At 41.5% G+C, this 24,251-nt stretch overlaps 2 protein-coding genes across 2 annotated transcripts; both read left to right on the forward strand.

Annotated features, from left to right (window-relative positions):
* Nucleotides 1-211: 211 nt before the first annotated feature.
* Nucleotides 212-5,945, forward strand: LOC116395697 (fetuin-B). Its single transcript, XM_031869769.1, has 7 exons — nucleotides 212-492; nucleotides 1,609-1,719; nucleotides 2,269-2,356; nucleotides 2,993-3,159; nucleotides 3,632-3,739; nucleotides 4,279-4,365; nucleotides 5,274-5,945. Exons 1-7 carry the CDS (start codon nucleotides 259-261, stop codon nucleotides 5,784-5,786), a joined length of 1,308 nt encoding a protein of 435 aa, XP_031725629.1. The 5' UTR covers nucleotides 212-258; the 3' UTR covers nucleotides 5,787-5,945.
* Nucleotides 5,946-9,065: 3,120 nt separating this feature from the next.
* LOC116395698 (G-protein-signaling modulator 2-like) lies at nucleotides 9,066-24,235 on the forward strand. Its single transcript, XM_031869770.1, has 15 exons — nucleotides 9,066-9,206; nucleotides 15,402-15,623; nucleotides 15,969-16,104; nucleotides 16,416-16,555; nucleotides 17,680-17,803; nucleotides 18,987-19,102; nucleotides 19,944-20,099; nucleotides 20,544-20,652; nucleotides 20,855-21,014; nucleotides 21,151-21,248; nucleotides 21,639-21,821; nucleotides 22,038-22,200; nucleotides 22,855-23,040; nucleotides 23,116-23,231; nucleotides 23,428-24,235. Exons 2-15 carry the CDS (start codon nucleotides 15,403-15,405, stop codon nucleotides 23,593-23,595), a joined length of 2,076 nt encoding a protein of 691 aa, XP_031725630.1. The 5' UTR covers nucleotides 9,066-9,206; nucleotide 15,402; the 3' UTR covers nucleotides 23,596-24,235.
* Nucleotides 24,236-24,251: the final 16 nt, after the last annotated feature.

Below are 24,251 nucleotides of genomic sequence, written 5' to 3' on the forward strand. Positions count from 1 at the left end.
AAAGTAACTTATGTGTATTATCTACAGTATATTTCGGATAGGTAAAGAGTGTTCCCCAGGTTGAATGAACCACTGGAACATTCATTCACAAGTATCAGCCCTCTGACAACAAATAAACTTTGTCCTTGGCATCATTTCAACATCTCCGTCCTGTTTTCATTCCAAAAGTCACTGCAGGGAGCCAACGCAAACACAAGAGAACAAACGTACCTTTAAACCAGTTCTGTCTTTTAGCTGCTGTCTGGAACCTCTGCCACCATGGACAAATCTATCTGCACATTATTACTGCTGTTATCCCTGCTATCTACTCACACACTGAGTGTGTACGGTGAGGGTTTTCCACTGTCGCCTATCGAACTTGCTCCCATCCCCTGTAATGACAAAGCAGTGGAGAAGCTGTCTCGTATGGCGGTCACTTACATCAATGAGGATCGCACCGATGGCTACAAGTTTGCCCTCAACCGCATTGCAAATGTCCACCTGCATGCTCAGGTCAGTGCAAAGACAAATGCCCAGCTGGAAAACCTGCCTGGGGTTGTTGTAATATTCTGTCAGTGGGTGATTTGTTCATGTTTAACAAGGGGAGTGTGTTGGAATGGTTGTTTTCCCTTCTGTTGTGGCTGATATATCAAAAAATCCCTGTGAAAAAAGGAAGTCACACACTGATAGATTTAACCAACCGTGGCCAATCTTGATGTCAGTGGGATCCCATTTAAGACGATTTGTGTTTTGTTGTTACAAATGACTGCGCACAGTCAAACTTTAATCAGAAACCTCCCTCTTGCATTGTTACAATGTGCTGATTCTCACACTGGGGAAGTGATAATGAAATTAAACTCTCCTTTTCAAGGACTTATTGTGGTCCCCAGACCCTAGTTTGGGAACCCTTGAAGTACATCAAAGATGTGAAAAATAGCAGCAATTACATTAGTGTGCAAACACTAAAGAATGAAAACAACGATTCATATTTGTTGTTTTGCGCTTTGTGGTGAATGACTCATCAGCCAATGCCTCTCATAATAGATGTAACAATAAAATTCATGTACAGAATTTTATGTCATAAAATGAGAAGCCACCCTCTTTCACGCCTCATGAAAAAAGGCCTTTAGGACTGAAGTGACTGTTAATAAAAGCCCAGGTCATTTCAGTCCAGGACCGCTGGGACAGACCTTACACAACAGGCTTTACGAACTTCATGCTGTCCGCTGCTGAAGGCTATCGTAGCCCGGCTGTGGGATGGATCCGGTTTTAAGAGTCTCCGTTTAACTTCATGACCTGAAACGGCTGCCATTACACCTGCTCAAATCGTTGAGATTTGTTTTCAGTGCTACAGCTAAAATCAATATGGTCCAAAGTATTCTGGGGAATTACACAGAGCACCTCCTAAATGGTTCCTTAAAGATGTAACTGAACAAATGAATGTACTTGACAGAAGACCAACCAATACATTTGAGCCACGGATAAATACTAAAACGTGTGTCATGCTTCTATTTATTACATGAATAAAAATATTGGCGCATATAACAGTACTGTTGGAAATTCTGAGCACACCGCGTTGCTTGTATACCTCTACTCTCTCATTGCTTGTGTTTGCATTGTGCCTGTCAGGGCCCAGCAGGCAATGTGTATTACCTGGACCTGGATGTCCTGGAGACCAAGTGTCACATAGGCAGCCCAAAACCATGGAAACGCTGTGACGTCAGACCATTCATGGAAACAGTAGGACACACACACACACACACACACACACACACACACACACACACACACACACACACTCACACACACACACATATCTCTTGTTGACATAATGCTTTCCCTTCACATTGACAAAAGGGCAGTTTACGACAGTCGCAATGTCTTGAAAACACTCTATCACCTTTATCTTGAATTCATGGTTTATATTTTGATACAAGCACATTTCTTTATATCCTCCATAATATTTTGTTCATTTGCAGAAGAGGATTTGTTGCAGCGTAGCCCCTAATCTTAAATTTTGAAAATTTGGAAAACGTTGGCCTAATTCTAACGTTAAACCTTGAAACCAAGGTCTCACCCCGCAAACAGTCCATTGAAGAAGACGGGAAAAAATGCCCTCACTCTCCAGGTCAATCATTTTGGTTCTTGCAAAGATGGAAGCACAAGAGCACACACACATTTAAAGTCACGTTGACATGGACTGTTCTAGGTATGTCACATGTTGCAATATCTATGTAAAACAGCATTTATTGGTATAACTTGAGTTTCTTTCTATTGTATTCTTTTCAGCAAATCTCTGGCATCTGTAACACCACCATGCTCCACACAACAGAGGGATACTCCTACCTGTACAGCTACGACTGCACTCTTGTCCCAGGTAACACTGGCGACATCGTTAGATGACATACAAGGTGCTTGAAACGTATCAAAAAAAATTCTACAACACGATATTAAAAGGAGCTTTGATACCAGAAAATATGGATGATCATACTGTGATGGATGACATATTGTATGGTTTTGTATCTTAATGAATGAATGTTGCATCTCACTGGTCTTGCAAAAGCTGGTGCTGGTTTGAATTTCTCTAACAAGTAATATTTGTGGTAGTAACATTGCTCGGTGTGCAAGGCTTATCATAAAGATAAGAAAATCTATGAGTTGACATTGGCTTACTGACACAAATGGAACACCTTACACCTGGGCATTCCCCTCTATGACAAATCTAATTATCAGGTATGAGAAATGTCTATTACCCTAAACTCAAACTATTGTTTTTCCCCATTGTGTTATATCAGTATAAACACCTGTATTACTACATTTGCATTTTGGGCTTTAACAAAAGATATTCCAGAACATGTTTATTGCAAATACAGCTTTTACTGTGAACACTTCTAATAACTGCTTTTATTCATTGTCCATGCGTTTCTGCCCAACATATTCTGCATATACGATAGCTTCTTGTTGCAACTCAGTACAAATGTTATATTATATTCTCTGCGTCTGGTCCCTGTAGATCCCCCAGGGAAGCTCCAGCAGACTTGTCCAACCTGCCCCACCCTGCTCCCAGTGGGGAGCCCACAGGCTGTGACTGCTGCTCAGGTCACTCTGGCGTTCTATAAGAGACAGTCACCAGTGGGTGCAGGGCTCGGAGTGAAGAAGATCACCAGAGCTGCAGCGCAGGTACGACCGGAGACCCCAGTTATTAACTCTGATTGGACAAACAAAGCTCTGGGGCCGATTTCATTACACAACAACGTGTTGAATGTTGCGTTTATTAGGAAATGACACTCAAGAAAAAGCTCTGGGTGTACATGAGCAGATGGTGCACAGTGCGCCTTTGTGTGCCAGATGAGTACCTTTACTGCACAAATACCATAATGATACAAGAGTCAGCAAGGTTGCAAAATATTACTGAAGGCACTTTAGGCCTCGCAATTTGGCCAGGGTATTGTTTGGGGAGAAAATGAGAAACTGAATAGTTCACTTGGGGATGAAAGCTCAGAATATTGCTATGTAATACCCCTTAGGTAACATTTCTTGGTACTCTAAAACCAAGATGATAGCCTTTACATACAGCAACCATATCAAGTATCTGTCTTTGTTTATTTGTGCAATTTTCCCTTTTCTTAATATGTTATTTTATATATTTAAGGTTGCACCTGTGAAAGCCAGCTTTGTGGAGTACATAGTCCAAGAGTGTCCAGAGGGAGTGACAGAAAGAGGCACCTGCCAGCGGTTGACACTCGAGTCTGACACAGAGGTACTCAACACGGAGAGTGAAATTTAAGACATTAACTCAACACAATATACATACCATATTAGACAAGTAAAATGCTAAATTAGTATTGCACTCTGATAGTTAAAAATCCACATGAAAACCAGAGTTGCGTATCATTCTAATCCTGATTTGGACACATAGAAATGTTTCTTCAAAGTGCAACAACATTATCTGAAGGTGCTCCATTAATTAAAAGAATGGATTTCTGTCTTGACACTGTTATGACGCTAATTAATGCTGTTCCGAAAACTTAAATACACATCAATCAGCCAGCATATGGTTTACTATCACTGACGCAGCTCGTGGAAGTATTACTTCACAGATTTATGTTTAATTTTAACCGCTAAAAGGCTGCAGTTATTGATTGTTTTATCAAACAAGCCTGACAGGTCCTCTCCTCCTTTTTTAATTTATTATGTTATTATTATTTACATTTCTTTCCCTCCCTGCTCTATCCTTTTGGGTTTTTTTCTTAGTGTGACCCAGTATCTTAAAATAAATTAATAAAATGTCTCTCTCAGACTGCAGGGTTTTGTGCAGGATCTGTGCACGGAGACTTGAAAGTCAATCCTGATGTCCAGGTGTCCTGTGAGATGTTCAAAAAGCAGGTACAGGAAGCTGTTGAAAATATTTACCATCAAAATCAGAAACATATTCGTAACATTCAAGGTAGAATACAAGGTATTTGCCGTGGTCATAAATATGTTTTGGACCAATACATATCTCTGAGTGAATTAAGCCAAAGTGGCAGCTGCAATTTCTTAAGTGTGACAAAGTTACAAAGTTACATGATCAATACGTCCAAAATGGGCATGAGAACGTAAAAAGATTTAAACTCTATCCTCTTCTTGCTGCAAACATATTACTGCAGTTTTCTGAGCTTTCGTGTTATTTTTTAACAAACACACAAAGTAAATCAGATTCATGGCGATGCTTTGACCTAATGTGAAATCTGACTCAAAGACTACAAAATAAAATGATTTAGATTCTCCTTGACAGTGAATTAAATACAGGAAATCAGCAGCAGAGAGGTTTAACACTCATAGCAGAAACAACATGTACACCCCAAAAAAGAACAGAGCATTCAAGTGCATTAAACAATGTAAGTCAGTCAAGTGGAAAAATTCAGCATTATGTATTATGAAGTGACAGTCATACATAATAACCCACTGCCTGAGCAATATTTGATGAATGTTTTATGCTGTTTTGTTTCAGGTTTTACTAAAGCACCCTTTAAAATTATAATTCAACTTTCTGAATGATTGCCACTGGCCATGTAATTATTCTGTCACATCTTGTGTGGTGTCTTCAAATGTATGCTGCGCTTGTGTGTGTTTAAACTGATGTGTGAGATTTAAAATTGGATGGTTCTGTGCTATAATTATGTTGTCTTCTCACTCCTTTCTCGAGCTGTGGTGTGTAATGTAATATGGCGTGACTGAGACTCGTTTTGCATGCCAACAAGAGTGAGTTTGTCAAATATCAGTTTAGTGTGATCTTGTCTCTTCGTCTACAGAATGTGGACATCCTCAGACCGGTGCGGCCTCAGGGTCACGACTTCCCTCAGGACCCTGCGATCCCAACCTTCCCGACTCTGATCGACGACCCAGGGAATGATCCTCTGCCTGTTCCCTCTCACCCTACATCGCCCCCTGCTGTTCAACCAGAGCTGTTTGACCCCACGCCCATTCTTCCTGTGCCCTTTGACCCTGTGCCCTTTGACCCCCCTGTTGTGGTTAACCCCTCTAACCCCCTCACCTCATCTTCCAGTGAGTCGGATGAACATCTAGTAAACCAGCAACAGCGGCCTCCAGGTGCTGATCCTTTTGCTTCATCCTCTGAAGAGATCGGAGGCCCTGTAGCACTGCGACCCCCCTTTAACTTCCGCTACCAGAGGCGTGACCGCAAGAAACGGCAGGCCTTGATGGAGACTTCACCGTCTCACAACCCCACCTTCCTGTCTGATTTCCCCAGTGGGCCCTCTCCTTTCCGCTCCTGTCCTGGTCCGGCTCGATACACCACAGTTTAACTAGTGCTGCCAGTGAGGGGGTGGACCGTTAAACGCTGCCTGTCACTGGAGGCTTGTAATAATTTGTGCTAATGAGAGGAATACTATCTCTCTTCATTGGTCCTGAAATTACTTCTCTGCTGCTGCTGTAATAGTGCTCTCAAAGCAGCCAAAGGCTTAAACCATATGTATTTGAAAATGGATTTACTATTTGAATAACTATTTGAATAAATCTTTGTTTGAATCTTCTGTCAACTGCTTGATGAACTTACATACTTAAACTAACAGTCTGACAATACTTAAGGTATCTATTTTGGTGATAAAATGGCCATAAAACGTTGATTTTAGAGCAGATATTTTTAAGAGCGTCAACAATAAATCGATGAATTGATTGAAAGAAAATTAATTTGTAACTTTTTTTATGTAACTATACATTAAACAACATAGATATTTACAGACGTTTAAACACATCACTGTCACAAACGTGTTTAATCGATTCATTTAATTTAGTTGCAGCACTAAAATATTTATGTGCACGGGTCGTCTTAAGTGGAATGAAGAATCAGGTTTTGTCAGCTGTAGTCATGTATTTGGTGAGTGAATTCTGCTGCACCAGGTACAAAAAACTGCTAAATGAATTAAGACAAACAGGGTTGCCCGTCATTATTTGCCAGATTCAGAAAGACTGCAGTGACAAAGAGGAACAGTGGTCACAAGGATTTGATCGTTTGCATCATTTCTGAACACTGTGAGAGAAGAAAAAAAACATGGGCATTAGTTCTCCAACAAGTTGTCATTTTTTTCCAGATGCTTTCACGCCTCAGATCCCCAAAGAGTTCAGCTTTCCTGCGTGTAAACGTCAGTATTCACAGTAATGTACAAGTGTCATGAAGTCTGAGACCTTGGACGAAGTTGAATCGCTGCACGTGATCATTGCGCAATACCTTTACGCGCCACTATCTGCCGCTTTCATTGATAAAAACACGACTTCAGTGTGTCTTTGTGTGGTGAATTGGATCTGATCGGCCAGTAATCATATTTGCTGTTTGTTTTTGCTGCACTTTTATATACATTCATGTCCGATTGTGGATTTTGATTGGTGGCCAACAAGCAGTTTAGAAGAAACGCTAAAAATATCTGATGTCAAGGCCAAAGATGTTGAAATGCAGTCAGCAAACATAAACATTAAAGCAGCGTCTAAACGCTTGGGCTTCTACATGGAAATGTGCCAGCAAAGAAGCACTACAACATGTAAACAAGCCAAAAGGTGGATGAGAAACGCACATGTGTTAATGGCATCAAATGAAAAAGTCAATTGTGTGATTTATCACACTGTGGCTCAACATGTTCGGACGGCATGAACTCCCTGTTTTGAAAGAAACAATTCTCAAAAAGCAAATCCATTAAAGCCCCATGTCCACTCCCTTGTTCCGATAACATGGAGAAAAAAGACCCTGTTGTTAGAAACTGCAGCCTTTTTACCCTCCTCTCCACAAGAGGCACCACGTGGGGGTTCACTATGGTATTACCTCTCGCCTTATAAATAGAGGCCTCGATGAGGACTTCCTCTTCTTTGTTCTTACAACCATGTACTGAATTCACATTACACTTCACCATGATAATAAATACATTCATAAAATGTTTCTTTAATCTTGCCTTCACATATTTTACGGGAACACAAATAATAATGATAAGAAGGCAAAACTACCGGTGTGAGACAAGCAAAATGTACTTTGAAGGGATGCACAAGTATTGTGAGGGAGCTCAAATATTTCAAGGACATAAAGAAATACATTCACTGAAAAAGAAAATATGATGGCTGTTTTATTATGATATCTGATCTGTTGACAACTTATTAAAAATGTCCGAAAGGGTTTTTTAAAGGTAAGAAATTATCATATACACTGTTGTCTTTAATACAGTTGAATTCATGCATGTGACAATGCAGTTATGAACTTCATCTGCCAGGAATCTGAGCAAAATCTATAATCTCTACAAATATATTTTGTGGATTGTTTCAGCTTTGAAAGGAAAATGTGTTTCACAATCTGTGTCCTATCATTTCTGTTTTGGTAAATACTCCATCGTACACGGAGACAACAGAGGAAAAGTCGGGGTTCATTAGGATTCATCACAGAAAGGGCAGACGCTTTGTCAAATGGCATCGAGGCAGAAGACAAGTGCAGACATCTAAAGTTTGAAAAGCCTGCAACCACCCAGAGAAGGCCTTTGTTTATACAGAAACAAGAGCTATTGGAAAGAGCAGACGAAGACAAGCAGTGGAGATGCGATAAGTCATCCCGTATGGGGCTGGAGTGTCACTCAGTAGGATCCTCAATAAACAAAGCATCCCTGTCTTTTTCAGAAACTAGCACTCTATTAAAAAACACTCAGCAAACATGAGCAGACAAAGTGCAGTCCAAAGGCACGACAAACACAGAAATGTGACCCATATGTCAGGACGTGAAACATAGCCGAGATAGAACAAAGCCCGCAGGTCAAGAAGCAGCAGTCTGTCTTCATTTAAAAGACAGTGGGGACTCTTCTGGGGACAACAGAGAACACAATTTTGACAGAGACGAGGTGGTTTGAAAGATGAGGGAATAAGGCTAAAATAGCCATCTTGAAATAAAGTGAAAGGCTGTGACACTGTTGTCGTGCTGCCCAGACATCCATTCACATACCACCCTTTAATCCCAAACCCCTGACGAGATCATTACTCAGTTTTCATATAACCCCAGAACAGCTTTTGATGTCATATCTTCTTCAACAGATTTTGACATACTCCAGGATTCAACAGAAACCTCATAAAATACATTTATAACTTTTCTCTGTTGGGTGCTTTTGGAGATGAGACTTTCAACCTCTTGATGTTTACAAGCGATTCTCGGAATTTACTTAATTAAATGGCAAGGTCGGTTGTTTAATTAATTTAATTAAGGAGCTGTTGCTATATATTTGAAACACAGGGCCACTTTGTGCGACAGAGGGCGCGAGAGCTTCAAATCTAACTATCACGTCTTGCAACTTGCTGCAGAATTAATTCTGTCCGTTTGCCGCATGCTGCTGTATAAAACATGACTTCAAGTCACCAGTAAGTGCCTTAAAATCCCCCCCACCATCTAAACGTCACATTTAAAGCCTATTCTTTTATAGACCCGATTGGTCGATTGTTTTTAAGTAGCAATGATGTCAACATTTCCGATGGCACTTGAAGGCAGCAAACGTGGAATCCTAATTGGAGTCAGACTTTCTGCGCGAGGAGTGGCTTGTTCAACTTCTGCTTCCCGAGACCACGGAGTCATCTTCCCACCAGATGGTCGAGTGAGCACTTCAGCGGACAACTGAGCGAAACGATTAGTTTGGAAGAGTTTAAACTGGTGGACATATTTACTGAAGCTGAAGCCATGTTTGTGGAGTGTTCGCGGACGTCAGTTTAAGGTAGGTGAAATGAACACCTGAAAAGTTGTTTTCGGTGTCAGTCGTGTTGTCGCGCTCCGTTTCTTGTTAAAGCGTAAAAACGTTAACGTCAGCTCACTTTCCTCACTGCGTGGCCTTTCTTTAAGTTCCTACTCGGTGTTGTCTTTATTTTAACAGACTAAATCGTCTCCTCACAAGTTGTTTTGCTGTTTAACGAGCCAGGCGAGCATGTGGTGGCATGTTCCTAGTAAACTGACGAACGTTGTGTCATTTCCCAAACAGCCATCATCATGAAGGATGTGTCACCAGACTCACCACGCGACTGAACTGGAAATAAGTTGACGAACTTGCAGCTTTCCGTAACTTTCCTTAACTTTCCTTTTAACGAAAAACGTAACGACGTGACAGTTTTAGGACCAACGTATTGCAAATAGTCTTTTTGTTTTCCGATCAAATGCTTTGCAATTTTTGAAGATATGCAGTACAAATCCACCAAAAGTTACAGTGAAAAACAGGACACAAAAAAAAAGAATATATAAGGATATACACAGATACATAATACTAATAATGATAATAAATATTATTGTGAAATTAAATATAACGTTAAATATATTCTCATTAAAATGACTGAGCAGCTTTTCTCTACTTTTACATGTTTATGTGTATTCTTCTCTCATGTGTTGATCGAGCACACATCATTATTCTAGAGAGGCTATAATTACACAGTATACAGCCTTCAGTGATGGTGTTGCAGCCACATTTTCTATTTAACTTTATCTTGTGACCTCTTTCCCCACGCAGGCTTACAGGGTTGAGTCTCTATTGATGGTTCCTTCAAATGAAGCTTTATTCAAAAGAAAGTCTGGTTTGCACTTTAGAGAGCGTCCCTTAGTTGGACAGGGATCGGTTGGGTGTGTTCATGTTGAAATGGTTTATCTCTAGCATATGTGACTAAATGATGACACAGAGCTGCTTTATACTTGCAGTACTTTTCAACTGCAGCTTTCCACATGAGGGAATACAAATCTCCTGCTGAAGAAAGTCAAGTAACAGCATTCATAATGTTGCAGGTGTTGTTTGTGCAGACAGCTGTGTCATTTGTTACAATGAGTGCAATGTGTGGTGGTAAAAACAGAGCTTCCTTTAGGATTTTGAATGGCTATCACACCCACGCGCACATTGTCTTTGTGTGTGTGTGTGTGTGTGTGTGTGTGTGTGTGTGTGTGTGTGGGTTTGTTATCTTGATGATGAGCTGTGATTTAGATTTTAAAGAAACGTGCGACTGGCAACTAATTTCTCGCATTTCGTTTTTGAAAATTCCCACACATCATTCCTCTCAGCAACTCCGAGATCTACACTAGCAAAAGTCAAACTCAATATGTTAACACAACATGTACATCAGTATAGGTTGATATCGATCAAATGAAGAGTGAGAGAGAAAGCATTTGGTACTTTCTCTTGCTGTTTTGTTCTTGCAGCAGGAAGATCTCAGTTCCTGTTGAATTTGTCCTTCTGTGTGTCTTGATCTGTGAGAAGCTATTGTTCAACGCTTCGTGGTTAGAGGCCCTGAAAATGAAGTGTGGGAATGTAACGTTAGTTTGGCTCAGTGCTGTTGATGTTCCTTTTTGTTCATCATTATTTTCCAGTGCACTCACCAGCGTATGATGGCTTTCTTCTCTCTTGACTGATAGCTGTAGCTGCTGCCCACATTTCAAACACCACAGGGAAAAGAAATGATGTAAAACACGCAGACAAGGTCAAAAAGTGAAGTCATTGTTTGGGAAAAAAAAATATTACGACGAGCTCAGCGACTTTGAACACGGCGTGATTCCAGACTTTGTAGTTCTTTGCACCAGAAAGTGCTGCACCCTCGGGGTGTCTGAAGTTAACGGGATGATGCAACCAACAAAAATGATGCGGTCAGCTTGAGGGTTTTGGGTGAAAACGCTTCAGTCAGTGAATGAGCTCATAGGTTAATAGTCTCTATGTAACAGTATGTGCAGAAAGATCACATGGGAGGTGTGGGGAATAGATCAGATGCTACAGTCCACATAGGATGAAACCCGTGGGCAGTGGTTTAAAGGTGCAGGGTTTTATGCATGTTGAATGCCACTGTGTAGCTTAGCATTGTTGCTGATGAGCATTTTTCCAGATGGAAATTCCATCTGATAATGTGGCCACATTATTGTTTCCGTATTTCACTTATTTATTGTTAAAGTGACATATTACATCTTAAAGAAACATGAGGGGGAATGTTGCCGGTATTGCCTCCAAAAAAAGCCGGCAATTGACTAATGATTATTTTCAGCATCGATTAGTCTGGCCATTATTTTCTCGATTCATCTTTCATCGTCAGATGTTCTATAAAAGTAATTAAAATGGAGGTCTGTAAAATAAAGAGCATCAGTCATCAGCTCGCTGTCGTAGGAGACTAACAAACACCTGCGAATATTCACATTTTACAAACTGAAACCAATTCATTTCAGGTTGTCTTTGCTAAGAAAGTTACTCAAATAAATGATAAATGATCAGAATTGCTGCCAATATATTTTCTGTTAACCCATTAATCTATAATTTGACTTATCATTTCTGCTGTAGAACTGACAGCTTCTACATTTATGGCAACTTAAGCCTCAACGAATAGATTTAAACCGTAGAGCATTGTTTATGCAAGTGCTTTTCCATCTGCGTCCTCGCAAAAAATGTGTGTGTGTGTGTGTGTGTGTGTGTGTGTGTGTGTGTGTGTGTGTGTGTGTGTGTGTGTGTGTGTGTGTGAGTGTGTGAGTGTGTGAGTGAGTGAGTGCTCTTGCTTCCCAGTTTCAAGTTAAGAGGCGGGACAAAGACAGTATTGTATGACAGCCGAAGTCTTGCGGCGTCTTTCGGTAACCATGCGCGGCAGTGTTCAGCCTTTGCCCAACACGAGTCCTTGTCAGTCTCCAGATGTTTTCAACCCCTTCACGCGTAGCGGTTGACACAGGGATCCATCATGTGGCTCAGTCTGGCTCTTGTTAGGACCTCCAGACTGACGGTCATGCATGGCGGCGTTTCTCTGCAGGACAGGGAGCATTTACTTCACGTCCGCCAGAGGTATGCTGCACATCGAGTGTCAGACAGTAACCATAACTTTCTGAACGCAAAATGATCTGTTTTCATTGCTTGGTGTCTAAAGAAAGTTCCATACTTTTGAGCTTCATATTCTGTGATAAAAGCCTTCATGCTTTAACTTTGGTTATAGATTCACCTCATCATTTTGGATATGGATTAGAGCTGAAACAGTTCATTGATCCGTCTGTCAACTAAAAATTTCGTAGTAACAACAGTTGTTCTGTGGCAGTAACATGACACCTTATTGGCAAATTGATGAAGGATGCTGAGCGGACCACAGGAGGTCCTTACTGACCCTGGTGTAAATATTTCATGGTATGACTGAAACGATTGTGAGAATAAGCACCTGATTGCAGGCTATATTGTCATCGTGGGACCGAGTCGACGTATATTGCATCACCCCACAGTCATGTCGGGCATTACACGAGCCGCGTCAAGTCAGTGTCCCGTTGGCTTCTTTCCGTCTGAATGAATTCCACTCTGTGTCAGTAACCTGCGGGCTCGTCACTTCTCTGTTCCGACAATCTGATAACCAGATTCCTGCCGCTCCAGTCCTGAGTACTAACGGCAATATCCTCCATCACATAGGGGAGAGCAGGAAGACGGTGTGTGTGTTTTTGGTGCCCACCCAAAAGCAACAAGGACAAACGGCATTAGAGCAGCTGCATTAAAGGTGACTCTGTGCGCTTAAATAAATCTAAAATCATATCTGATTTTTATTTTTTCCTAAATTCACCCTGATTATTAGAGTTTATATTGGCAAGGACACAAGTCTATGCACCAATCTGATATCCGGTATTGGTATAATATATCGGCTCATTAAAGCTACCGGTCACTCGGTACCCGCTCCGTACATCCCGCCCGATCTGCACTGCACATGTGCAAACTAGCACTAGACGCCTGTGGTTCAACACTCTCCTGTACCCTACTTTTTTTTTCTCTTGAACGGCTACAGCCGAGTAACTGGAAGCTTTGGAGGGATCGGTGGGATTTGCCCCAAGAAATCATTGAGCATTATGGAAATCCATCAACAAATAGTCCATCTCATTAGAACTTATATACAACATTATTTGTGACCGGTCGGCAGGGAAATTCCTATCCATGCTGCCTGCTGCTGAATGAGTATTTCTTGGAGTGTTGAGCCTTAGCCTTAGCCTTAGGGTTGACTGGAGCCAATTAAAGTGTCTATAATTACCACTGAGATCTGGCCTAATTGGAAGTGACACACAGCATCAGGTGGCTTAGAGATGCAGGTTACGGATAAGTCATAGAGAAATACGACAACCGGCTCAATCATTCTCTCTTTGTTCTTTTCTGCTTAATAACAATCTGGTGTTAATCTGCGCTCGCTTGAACCAAAGGTTTCTCGCCTCAGCTCCTGACCATTAAGGTCAATGTGGACGCTGAGCGGATTAACTCCTCTTGTTTTGCTGTTAACACGGGTTAGCAGAGCGCTTTAAGGGACAGCAGCCGATCTCCAAAGGGAGCCGTGTTTTCATTATTTATATGAAATTGGGACGGCGTGGCTGCGTGCGTTATGTGTAGGCACGTGAAGGAAGAGAAGGTGAACGGTGTTGTGCTGGAAGAGCTGTGTTTGCTCCAGAGAGTGATCGGGAAAAGTGAAATGTCCGTCGTGTCAAACTGTCTCGAGTGCATCAGAATGGGGAGAGGCAGCAGGTATGTGGGCCCGGGCATTGATGTGTCACTTTGCATTGACTTCGATTGAATGAATTGTTCTGTTTTTAGATGTCAGGAAGCATGTTGATCTGTTTTATAGCTTTAAATAATACTCATGGCAAATGCATCCCTAGGTTTCACAACATGCCTGGATGAACTTATCACAGAAAACATGTCCAAAGAATATCTTAATTCTGTAGAGCTATAAAATATGTTCTTTTAAATAAGTTCATGAAATTTCTGCATCAAGTCTGTTTTGAAAAAGGGTCTCTGCTGTCGAGACGAGATTTAATACTTCTGTCCTCTAATACAATCAAATTATATCTCAAAACTCAACTTAGCATATTTAATTTCTGTACGCTTACTGTAGAAGAAGAGCGATTTTAATTCAGCTTGTAGACGTAAAACTGTAAATAAGTCTGACTACAGAAAGGAAAGTCAGTTTACAGTTCTTCAACTGGAACAAATTACATTCAGCTCTTGAAGTTGTATCTGGAACCTGCATCCTGCAAATGCTGGATGTCCTGTGCATGACTGGATTTGTTTTACAACCTTATGATGTAATCCTATAGTTTCTTTCTCTTTTTTTTTTTCTCAATACTGGCAGGTTGATGTTGACGAAAACGGATGATCTTGTTTTTTTAGGAAGCGTGTGGAGACTGTTCAACGGTAGTCATTATCACAGATATGAGTTCACTTTGTGTTCATGGTTAGATGTACGGCACAGCTTCGTTCCGTAGGACCACAACAGACAGGAAATGCTCCGTCCTATTGTGGATGTCTAGTTCTTGTCTATGACTCCACATGGTCTGGACTTCTCTCTGCTTAACATGTGCTATTTCTGTATCTACATAGTATGTAGCTGCCGATTAGAAGTCAATTCATTGATAAGTTGATCGACAGAACATTAATTAACAAAGGTTTTAACAAAATTGTTGTCGTAAGTTAAACATTCAGTGGTTTTAGCCTCTCAAATGTGAGGATTTTCTTTGACATTGTAATTGTTAATTTGATGTAAAGTACTATTGAATATCTTTGAGGTTTGGACTGTTGGTGGGACAAATCAAACAATTTGATTACTCTCTCGATGTGATGCATCAAATGTTCATTGTGGTGATGGGCTCTTGCAACCGCTCGATGTGCAACACATGAGAGCGTCATTGCATCTATGTCTATACATTTACGATAAGGAAGTTAATGTGTAATTGTAGATGTCCATTAACGGCTCCACCTGCACTACGAATTCCAGTATTCAAGCTGCTTTACCTCAAATATTCTATCAATGTTCAAAGTAATAAATACAGGAAGCCTTCTTCTGGGTATACTAATGTAAAGTCGGGGTATTAATGAAGTTCCTGATGCTTATGGAGTATGGATTATTTCCAAAATATCTTGAGTTCTGGACACAGAGTTCACATTCCCACTTCCCTGCAGGATGGAGTCTTCGTGTCTGGACCTGGCTCTGGAAGGCGAGCGGCTCTGTAAGGCGGGCGACTATCGTGCCGGTGTGTCCTTCTTTGAGTCTGCCATCCAGGTTGGAACAGAGGACCTCCAGATCCTTAGTGCCATCTACAGCCAGCTGGGCAATGCCTACTTTCACCTACAGGAGTACAACAAAGCCCTGGAGTACCATCGCCATGACCTCACACTTACACGGTAAACACTTTCACCACCGGAATAATTATTTTGAAACCACATCCTCCTCTTTAACCCTTCATATGGATCGGGCAACCTGCTGATGTAATATCCAACCGTGTAAACTAGTTTTATGTCGGTCCAATGTGAGGATTTTAGGATCCAACTGTCTAACAATATATTCTGAACAACGCCACAACATTTTGAATCCCCATCTCCCCCTCCATGATTTACGTTTCTAGACTCGATCTCCACTGTATCGCTGCTTGCGCCTGTAAACTACTTTCTTGCCTGTTGTGTTTTTGTACTCGTACATTTAAGTCATCCTTGTCTAAACACGTTTTTTTTCTCCTTTTGAAATCCCAGAACCATTGGAGATGAACCTGGTGAGGCAAAAGCCAGTGGCAACCTTGGGAACACATTAAAGCTTTTAGGACGGTATGATGAAGCAGTGGTTTGTTCCCAAAGACATTTGGATATCACCAGAGCCATGTATGACAAGGTGGGTCATATTTTACTGATATTTTAGAACTACAGCAAGTAAGTTATTTCGTTTAAGCTGGATTATTTCTTTAGTCCTTTCATCTTAATAACCTGACAATACCACATCGATACCACACGACTTGCTCAGCAGCCACAGAACAGTTTTGGCATGCGTGATGACGACGAAGCGTCGACGCAGCAACATCTAGAATAGTTTGCCAGCCCGCATGCAAACACACGCAGGTCTGGTGTCAGTTTATTTTAAATATATAATTACAGCTCTGGTCACTCTTGTTTCCCGTCTGTGAAAATCTGGTGTGCGTGCTGTAGGTTGGGCAGGCTCGAGCGCTGTATAATTTCGGGAACGTTTACCACGCCAAGGGCAAGAGCATCTGCTGGACTGGAGCGGAGCCAGGAGAGTTCCCAGAGGAGGCCAAGATAGCACTGAGGAAAGCGTCGCAGTACTACGAGTGAGTTGTTTGTTGTTTTGCATTTCTTTTAAAAGTCCTGAGGAATGACTTCATTCCTCAGACCAAGACCTCGACTGCAGAGTCACAGGTTTGTTCCTCACAATAAACGGTGTTAGTTTTAGTTAGTTTGTGTCATGCCAAACATCTGGCCCAGCCCACATGGGATTACAAGGAAATGGCCTTTTTTTTTTCTTACAAATCATGCATCTTCGGGTAATACTCGCAGAAAAACAAAAGTGGAAAAAAGTTACATTATAAATATTTCTATCTTCTTTCAAATAACAAATTATTCGTGCAGCGAGATGAACTACCTCCAGTTTTTTCTGATAAATGCCTTTTTTCCCTCATCTCTCAGGTTTTCCTCAAGTAAATGGTTAATTTAAATGTTTCATATGTGAAAAGTCATGTGAACTCAATCGTTGTGCATCATCCATATTTACAAAATCAATATCTGTTATCAACAGTAAGTGGCAAAATACCAGATCTCAGCTGGGCAAATGTAGCGTTTTGCTTTTTAAATAAATAACGTACAACATAATTCTCACTACCATATTCATATTTTATCATCAGCCCCACTGCTCTACTTTTTGTAAATTTTCCAGCCAAATTCCTCGATTATAAAGTGTAACCTACTCAAAGCTGGTTGGTTTTGTAACAAAGAAGTTCTTTCTGAATCACACATTGGCTGCCTCAACCTTTTACATTGTGGCAGTGTGAACAAGTTTAAGTTCTTCTCTCTTTCTTGTCTGTCATCTCTGTAAGAGAAAACACTGCTGACATGTAGCAATGATGTTATTATAGAGTATATATAATGTTGAGTGTGAGAGTTCAGTCTTGACCTTGGAAATAGTATTTTGACAAAATAATCTCAAGTCAAGGTCCACTTTTGAATCCAAGTATGAGATAACAGGTGGTGGTACTTTAAACTGCGTACTGGCCCCTTAACTCACTGAAATGTGTTATTATTGTGTCACGGGTCAGGCCTCGTTAATTCATTAAGAGGAACCAAAAGGAAAGGATTGTTTCTGTTGAGAGGCCTGAAAAAAATCATCCTGAAAACACCTTTTCTATGAAAACTAAGCAATGAAAAAGCCTCAGTGTTTCTCTGTTGTTTTTTTACAAAGAGCAAACCTGTGCCTGGTGAAGGACTTGGGCGATCAGGCGGCCCAAGGTCGTACTCATGGCAACCTTGGCAACACGTACTATCTTCTGGGCGACTTTGACAAAGCTGCAGCTGCACACGAAAAGGTAGGCGGCAAACATGTGTGTCTTCAGGGTCTGCTGCACATCGCCTTAAAGGAACAGCGTGATAATTACTGGCATCTAGTGGTGAGGATGCAGATTACAACAACTTATCCTCACTCCTACTCCTGTCTTTCCGAGCGTGTCAGAGAACTACGGTGGCCTTCAGATAGGAAGAAGTATCGCTAGGACTTTATTACCACGAGGAGATACGCTTATCAGTACTCTTCTTCTTCATCACTAAATAGTTGCTTTTAAAAACTAATAAATTCAGAACAGGATAAGAAGTTATTTATGATTTAGACATAACTAAATATTGTTTCCAGAGCAGCGACGGTAATGTTTACAACAGCAAAGTCATTAATAACTAAACTAAACTAAAATCTCAATAAAATAAATAACATTCCTGAGTAACTTTATAAATGATGATAATCAATAATGAAGAACACAGACGTCAGATAGTATCAGTCCTCCTCCCTCTGCTCACTCATGGCCTGCAGGTACTGCTGGTAGAGAGAGGAGCGCTTACGAGACCAGACTAAGAGAAACGGACTGCGTGCAAACAGCTGTTGTTGTAGCTTGTTTGTGAAAAATGTTTTGGCCGATCGCGCGTGCTGTGCTTGTGTAAACATAGCAGCGGTGGGTGAGTGACTGCAGCTAGAGCGATTCAGTGTGTGTGTGTGTGTGTGTGTGGTTGGAGGAGCTCAGCCTCGACAGAGAGAGCAGAGGAGATGCACACTGCAGCGTGATAATAAATTACAGCAAAACATTAAAAAGCACCATTAACGTCTGGGCTTATCAATACTCCAGTCTTTAACAATTGAGCACTGGTGTCGGTTTAATCTTTCCGGTCCCCACCTTCACGTAACGTAAACATGCGAAAGGTTCTCACCAGAACCAGCGTTCAGTTTGTCCGTTCTGGGCTGCTGTAGAAACGGTACCTGCGTAGATATAAATGGCTTTTTTTCTAAGCTAACAAAAACATAATTTTACATAGTTATACATATTATATTCCATTTCCGACAGTTAATCCCTCTCTATGTTACACACTGTTCTTTGAAGAGGATGTAGACGTTTTTACCCACATACCTTTTTGTTTTCCTTCGACCTCATGATTGTGAAGGATGTGTCCATCTTGATCTTCTTGTAATCTGAGTAATGCGCTCCCTACTGTTTGTCCTGTCGGCAGCGGCTGCTCATCGCTAAAGAGTTTGGGGATAAGTCTGCTGAGAGGAGGGCCCACTGTAACCTTGGCAATGCTCACATATTCCTCAGCCAGTTCGAAGTGGCGGCGGGTCATTACAAGTGAGTAACGCGTGAGGCTGGAGGCCTTCCTCACGTCGTCATGGTCTTTGACAGATATCTTCATCATACGCGGACAAAACGTCCACTGATATCATTTCTGATTTTAGCACAGTCCTGATCCTGAAAAACGTTTTCTTCAATAAATTGGTGATAACATACTATAATGTAGTTGTAAGCAGATATGTCTTTATTAATGTAATTTATCAGCAGATTAAACTCCTCCTGTGGGCTGCTGTATGAACATAAAATGAATGATAATCTAGTTAAAGTTAGAATATAAAATACATCTTCACTGTAGAAGTTTGCTGACAAATACTGTAAATTAAGAAACACTTGATTTATGTTTATTTTATTTAAGCACATTCATTAACGTGAGCCACCATGTAAATGTACCAGATTCAGCCGTGCAGGCTAATTTCCCTGGGAGGTTGATGGTATTAAAAGAAAACCCACAAGAGCACATAAGCACAGACCCATAAATACGCAAGCACAATTAAATGCACAAAACCATAAGCACAATTTAAAGTGCATGAGCACACCAGGAAATAAGAATGTCCTTAAATCTGCTTACAACTACTTGAAAAGTGTTGCTGTTGTGGTTATATAAAGAAGACAATGTTTTGAATACAACAGTCATTTATAACAACCACAGACCTGTACAGACGTGTAGTTGCTCAGAAGCCAGTTGATTATATTCCAGCGTTTTAATCCAGTATGTTCTTCATATAGAAGGCCTTGGGAAATTGCAGCAAAGAAAGCAACAGATAACCATCATCCTCCTGCTCCCACCCTAGACATTCTTTTCTTTGACCGTCTTCCTCCTCTTCTGTTTTGCCCTCAGGAGGACTCTGCAGCTGGCCAGGCTTTTGAAGGACAAAGCTGTGGAGGCCCAGGCCTGTTACAGTCTGGGCAACACATACACACTACTGCAGGACTACGAGAGAGCCATTGATTACCACCTCAAACATCTGGTCATTGCTCAGGACCTCAATGACAGGTATCGGCAATAAAAGCCATTTGTTGTCAGCGTTCTGCCAAACTGTCTTTGAGGTGTAATGAGAACGTACAGTTTCAATGTGGGGGGGGGGGGCTCTGAACTAATTACCTGCCAACACCCATGAAGCGACAATTAAACGGCAAAACACTGAAAAGTAGAGATTTAATGTCATTAACACATAACCGCTATGAGTTGTTAGAAAAGATGCAAATGGGTCTTTTGTAAAGCACTCTTTACTCTCATAGATTACATTAGCTCCTCATCAACTAACTTCGACATTAAAAGGCCGATCAAAAGATGTTTTTTTTCTTCACCATACAGATAAAGTCAGTGTAAAGGCTTTCCCTCCATTACAACTTTTGCATGAAAGTTTGATGCCCTTCCCATTGTTGCGCAATCTCAGCTAAAGTTGATCAGCCTGTTTCCCTCTGTGTCTTGCTGCAGAGTCGGTGAAGGACGAGCATACTGGAGTCTAGGAAATGCCCACACCGCCCTGGGGAATCACCAGCAAGCCATGTACTTTGCTGAGAAACATCTGGAAATTGCCAGAGAGGTGACTGTTTACCTCCTCCCTCAGGGTGCAATCAGTAGCTGCCATCAGGCCACACCCCCTCTAGTGGTTGCATGAGGAACAGCAGGGAATCATGTCATTCATTAAGGAAACTGCAAAGCCAGTGTAAAAATGAATTACTTAACAATAGTTTATTTTGTCTTTGTTTTGTAGTCATATGCTTACATTAGCTTTGATGTTGCAGACTGGAGACAAGAGCGGCGAAGTGACAGCCAGGATGAACTTGTCGGACCTACGGATGGTCGTAGGCCTGAAGTCCAACATTCACCCAAACATCTTCCGCAACTCCAACACTAATAGCGCTGCTCTGCCAGTGAGCTACCAGGGTTACCCCAGCCTCCAAGGTAAATTTGCACTCCCCAGGAAAGCATGTCATTTCCACAGCACCACAGGGCACCTTTTTAAAACACAGATGTCCTGTAGTTGCGAAAGTGATGGATAAATATTAAGTGGCCACGCTATTGAATATCTTTTTTTCAGGGGTCAAGTCTTCAGTAAGGATAAGAGACAGTGCAGAGAACCTTGGACTGAGTCCAAGTCCTGACAAAAATCAAACTGGGGATTCATCTGCACATCCAGTATGTATGAAATGAAGGCACTTCAAATGTGCTTAGCTTGAAATATAAAAAATGTCCAACTGTAAGTACAGCTGTGCTTGTCAATATACATTTAAGTTATTAAAATAACATGGTTTTTCTTTCAAATAACTGCTGTTGTGACAATGAGTGCACTAAAGGGGAGGGTGGAGTCTTCCTGAATTTGGTGCTTAGCAACCGTCTTAATTGCAAGATGAATGAGGTCCGCCTTGTGCTTCTGCTTCAGGAACATGTGGGCCAACATGAGAAGAAACCTCTGTTCTTGTCATGTAAAATTATAATAGTTTCCTTTTCCTCAAGAACCTGTTCACCCAACCCATAGTGTTAGCATGGTTAAAACCTTACACCTCTGACTCTTATTTGAATGTACAGGACTGGGAAGAGGATGTGTTCCCTGGATCTTCAAAAAACAACACAATCAAGGCTTCTACAAAGCTCTTCCTCTTCCATCGGCTGAAAAGCAAGAAGCAGAAGAACCCCAAATCCTCTCCCAAATACCAGCATGAAAACCGCACCGAGCACTCGGCTCCTGAGCAGGAAGCACTGGTGTCTAAGGTATTTCTAAATACACTAGATTATCCTGCTCACTCATAACATCCATGGAACCCACAAGACGAGCAATGATGATTCACACTTAAGACACATTTAGAAGTGAAACATGTCTCCTATGACACAGGCTCACAGATTTGTTCCACATACGTTAAGACTGCATGAGGAAATGTTTCTGTGTGGAAATGTGTTAAGTCTATTTGTTTTGTTTTTTCACTCTAGCCTGGATCACGGGACACGATTGGAGAGGATGGCTTTTTCGACCTCCTCTCTCGTTTCCAGGGCAGCAGAATGGACGATCAAAGGTGCTCCCCACTGGATGGCCAGAGCCATCTCACTGCTCCTCCCTCTCCCTCCTCCACCCCACCTGTAGCTGAAAGGAAACGTGAGTCAGCCCCTTGTGTTCACACCATATGTAATAGTACAATAATACAGTCATTTGTAATTTTCTTATTAAGCAATAAGTTTGTCCTTCATTAAAGACGAGCCAATTAGTCATCATATTTAGAGTCGCCCTGGTGGCGACTCAGTTTTGCTCCTATGGTGTGAATGCAGCATGTGTCCTTTGTGTGTTAAATGTTGTGCAATCCTTTGTGTTGTTTGTGTCAAAGAGGACTTAAAGTAATAACCCACAAAGAAAATCTGTGATTTGAGTATCAAACACTTGCTGTTTCTTGCCATTGAAGTGTGTAGTGTCATCCTTCACTGAGCAAAGCAGCTTCTGTGGACCTTTCCTTTTACTTTCTGCCAATCTTCAAAATAGTTATTGTTGCACGCCTTTGTAATGGTCATGAATCCAAGCTTATCACAGCATGCATGGGACATTTGATGCTCAAAAGATGGATTTTGGTTGCAGCGTTGCTTTTAATTTCCTTGAATAACTGTATCCCAGAAACATCTCATCCTTTTCTACAAATCCGACTGAAATGCTGGTTAGACGAGTAACAAGACCCAACTCACGGGTTACCAGCGCGATTGTAACGCACCATACACCATTTGATCCAAATCCCACCCAGATAATAAGTACCTCTGTTTCTAGCTATTTCGGAGTGCGAAACACCGTTGCAGGATCCTGGTCATTTCCTGGAGCAGCTGGCCAGCTCCCAGGCCCGTCGGCTGGACGACCAACGAGTGAGCCTGAGCCGTTTTCCTGGCTTACGACTCAGCACCTCCAACCCGCCTCGTACACCCTCCACCTCCAGCACAGATCAAGTCCCCCCACAAGGTAATCAAATATTGCAGATTTTTGGTCATCTCCATCACTACTCACTTCGTGGCTAATACTCATCTCTTCTCCCAGCCCCGATCTCCAGCACAAATACGGCTCACATACCCTCCCTGTACAGTCAAATCGAGGCCAGCACTGAGCAGCCTGAAGGGGATGACGTCTTCTTCGACATGCTAGTTAAGTGCCAGGTGAGAAAAAGTCTACATTTCAGAGGCACCATCTTGGTGCTTTGGTATTTATTGATCACACCCAAATAAGCAGATTTATTTCCTCTCAAATACTTGCATTGTACATAGTCTAAACGTTTAAGAGCTTTTCATTTAGTCAGTGATATGCATCAGCTCATATAACTGCACTCACAGCTGTCTCTTGTCAATGTTTTAGGGCTCCCGACTGAACGACCAGAGGTGTGCCGCTCCGCCTTTTAAAACTAAGGGACCAACTGTTCCAGACGAAGATTTTTTCAGTCTCATCCTGCGTTCCCAGTCCAACAGGATGGAGGAGCAGCGAGTCCTGCCGCCTCCTGGCGTAACCCAATCAAAACCAGACTGACTCCTTGAGTGAAAAACCTCTGAGGATACAAGATGAAGTGACCAAGCTTCCTTTTTTATCAAGTTGTTGTTTTTGGAACCCCAATACTTGTGCAAGAGACACTATAAAGGAATCAAACATTACGGAACTGGTTACTGCGACTGTAAACATAGGAATGTAGGTGTTCAAGATGGACGGACGGACTTGTTTTAAGATGTCTGACAGCATCTCTTAGTAGTCCCCCATGCTGGGTGTTTTAATCAAAGACCTCTCACAGTGGCGTCTGCATCGTGTTGTCTGGACTCAAGGACATAAGCCAAACTGAAGGGATTTCCGCTTAATGATGATGGACAAAAAAAGATAATATATGAACCTATCTCAAGCAAATTGGAACATTGCAGTACATCTTGGCTTGAATCGATCTTACCAACAATAACTCGGTATCAAATCTTCTCTTGGGAAATAAAAGGTCCACATCCACCGCTACTACTGCAGTAGTGACTATTTGAGACATTTATCGGCCTCCCAATATTGCTTCTCTAGACCTGTATGGGCGGAGTTATTGCCATGACCAGAAATGGGAATTTAATTTTTTGCAACGTTTTACAAGGAATGAATTAATGTGAGGGGAAAAATGTAATTTTGGCTTTTGTATTGGAACCTTCTCTTCACAATGG

The sequence above is a fragment of the Anarrhichthys ocellatus genome, unplaced genomic scaffold (genome assembly GCF_004355925.1).
Source record: "Anarrhichthys ocellatus isolate YVR2014 unplaced genomic scaffold, GSC_Weel_1.0 scaffold48, whole genome shotgun sequence".
Lineage (NCBI taxonomy): Eukaryota > Metazoa > Chordata > Actinopteri > Perciformes > Anarhichadidae > Anarrhichthys > Anarrhichthys ocellatus.

Bases quoted from the DNA above. Each gene is read 5' to 3' on its own strand.
- LOC116395697 (XM_031869769.1), top strand. From the start codon at position 259: ATGGACAAATCTATCTGCACATTATTACTGCTGTTATCCCTGCTATCT. The intron at 3,740-4,278 runs GTACTCAACACG...TGTCTCTCTCAG, and splicing joins CACTCGAGTCTGACACAGAG to ACTGCAGGGTTTTGTGCAGG. The intron at 4,366-5,273 runs GTACAGGAAGCT...CTTCGTCTACAG, and splicing joins GTGAGATGTTCAAAAAGCAG to AATGTGGACATCCTCAGACC.
- LOC116395698 (XM_031869770.1), top strand. From the start codon at position 15,403: ATGGAGTCTTCGTGTCTGGACCTGGCTCTGGAAGGCGAGCGGCTCTGT. The intron at 16,556-17,679 runs GTGAGTTGTTTG...TTTTTTACAAAG, and splicing joins AAAGCGTCGCAGTACTACGA to AGCAAACCTGTGCCTGGTGA. The intron at 23,041-23,115 runs GTAATCAAATAT...CTCTTCTCCCAG, and splicing joins AGATCAAGTCCCCCCACAAG to CCCCGATCTCCAGCACAAAT.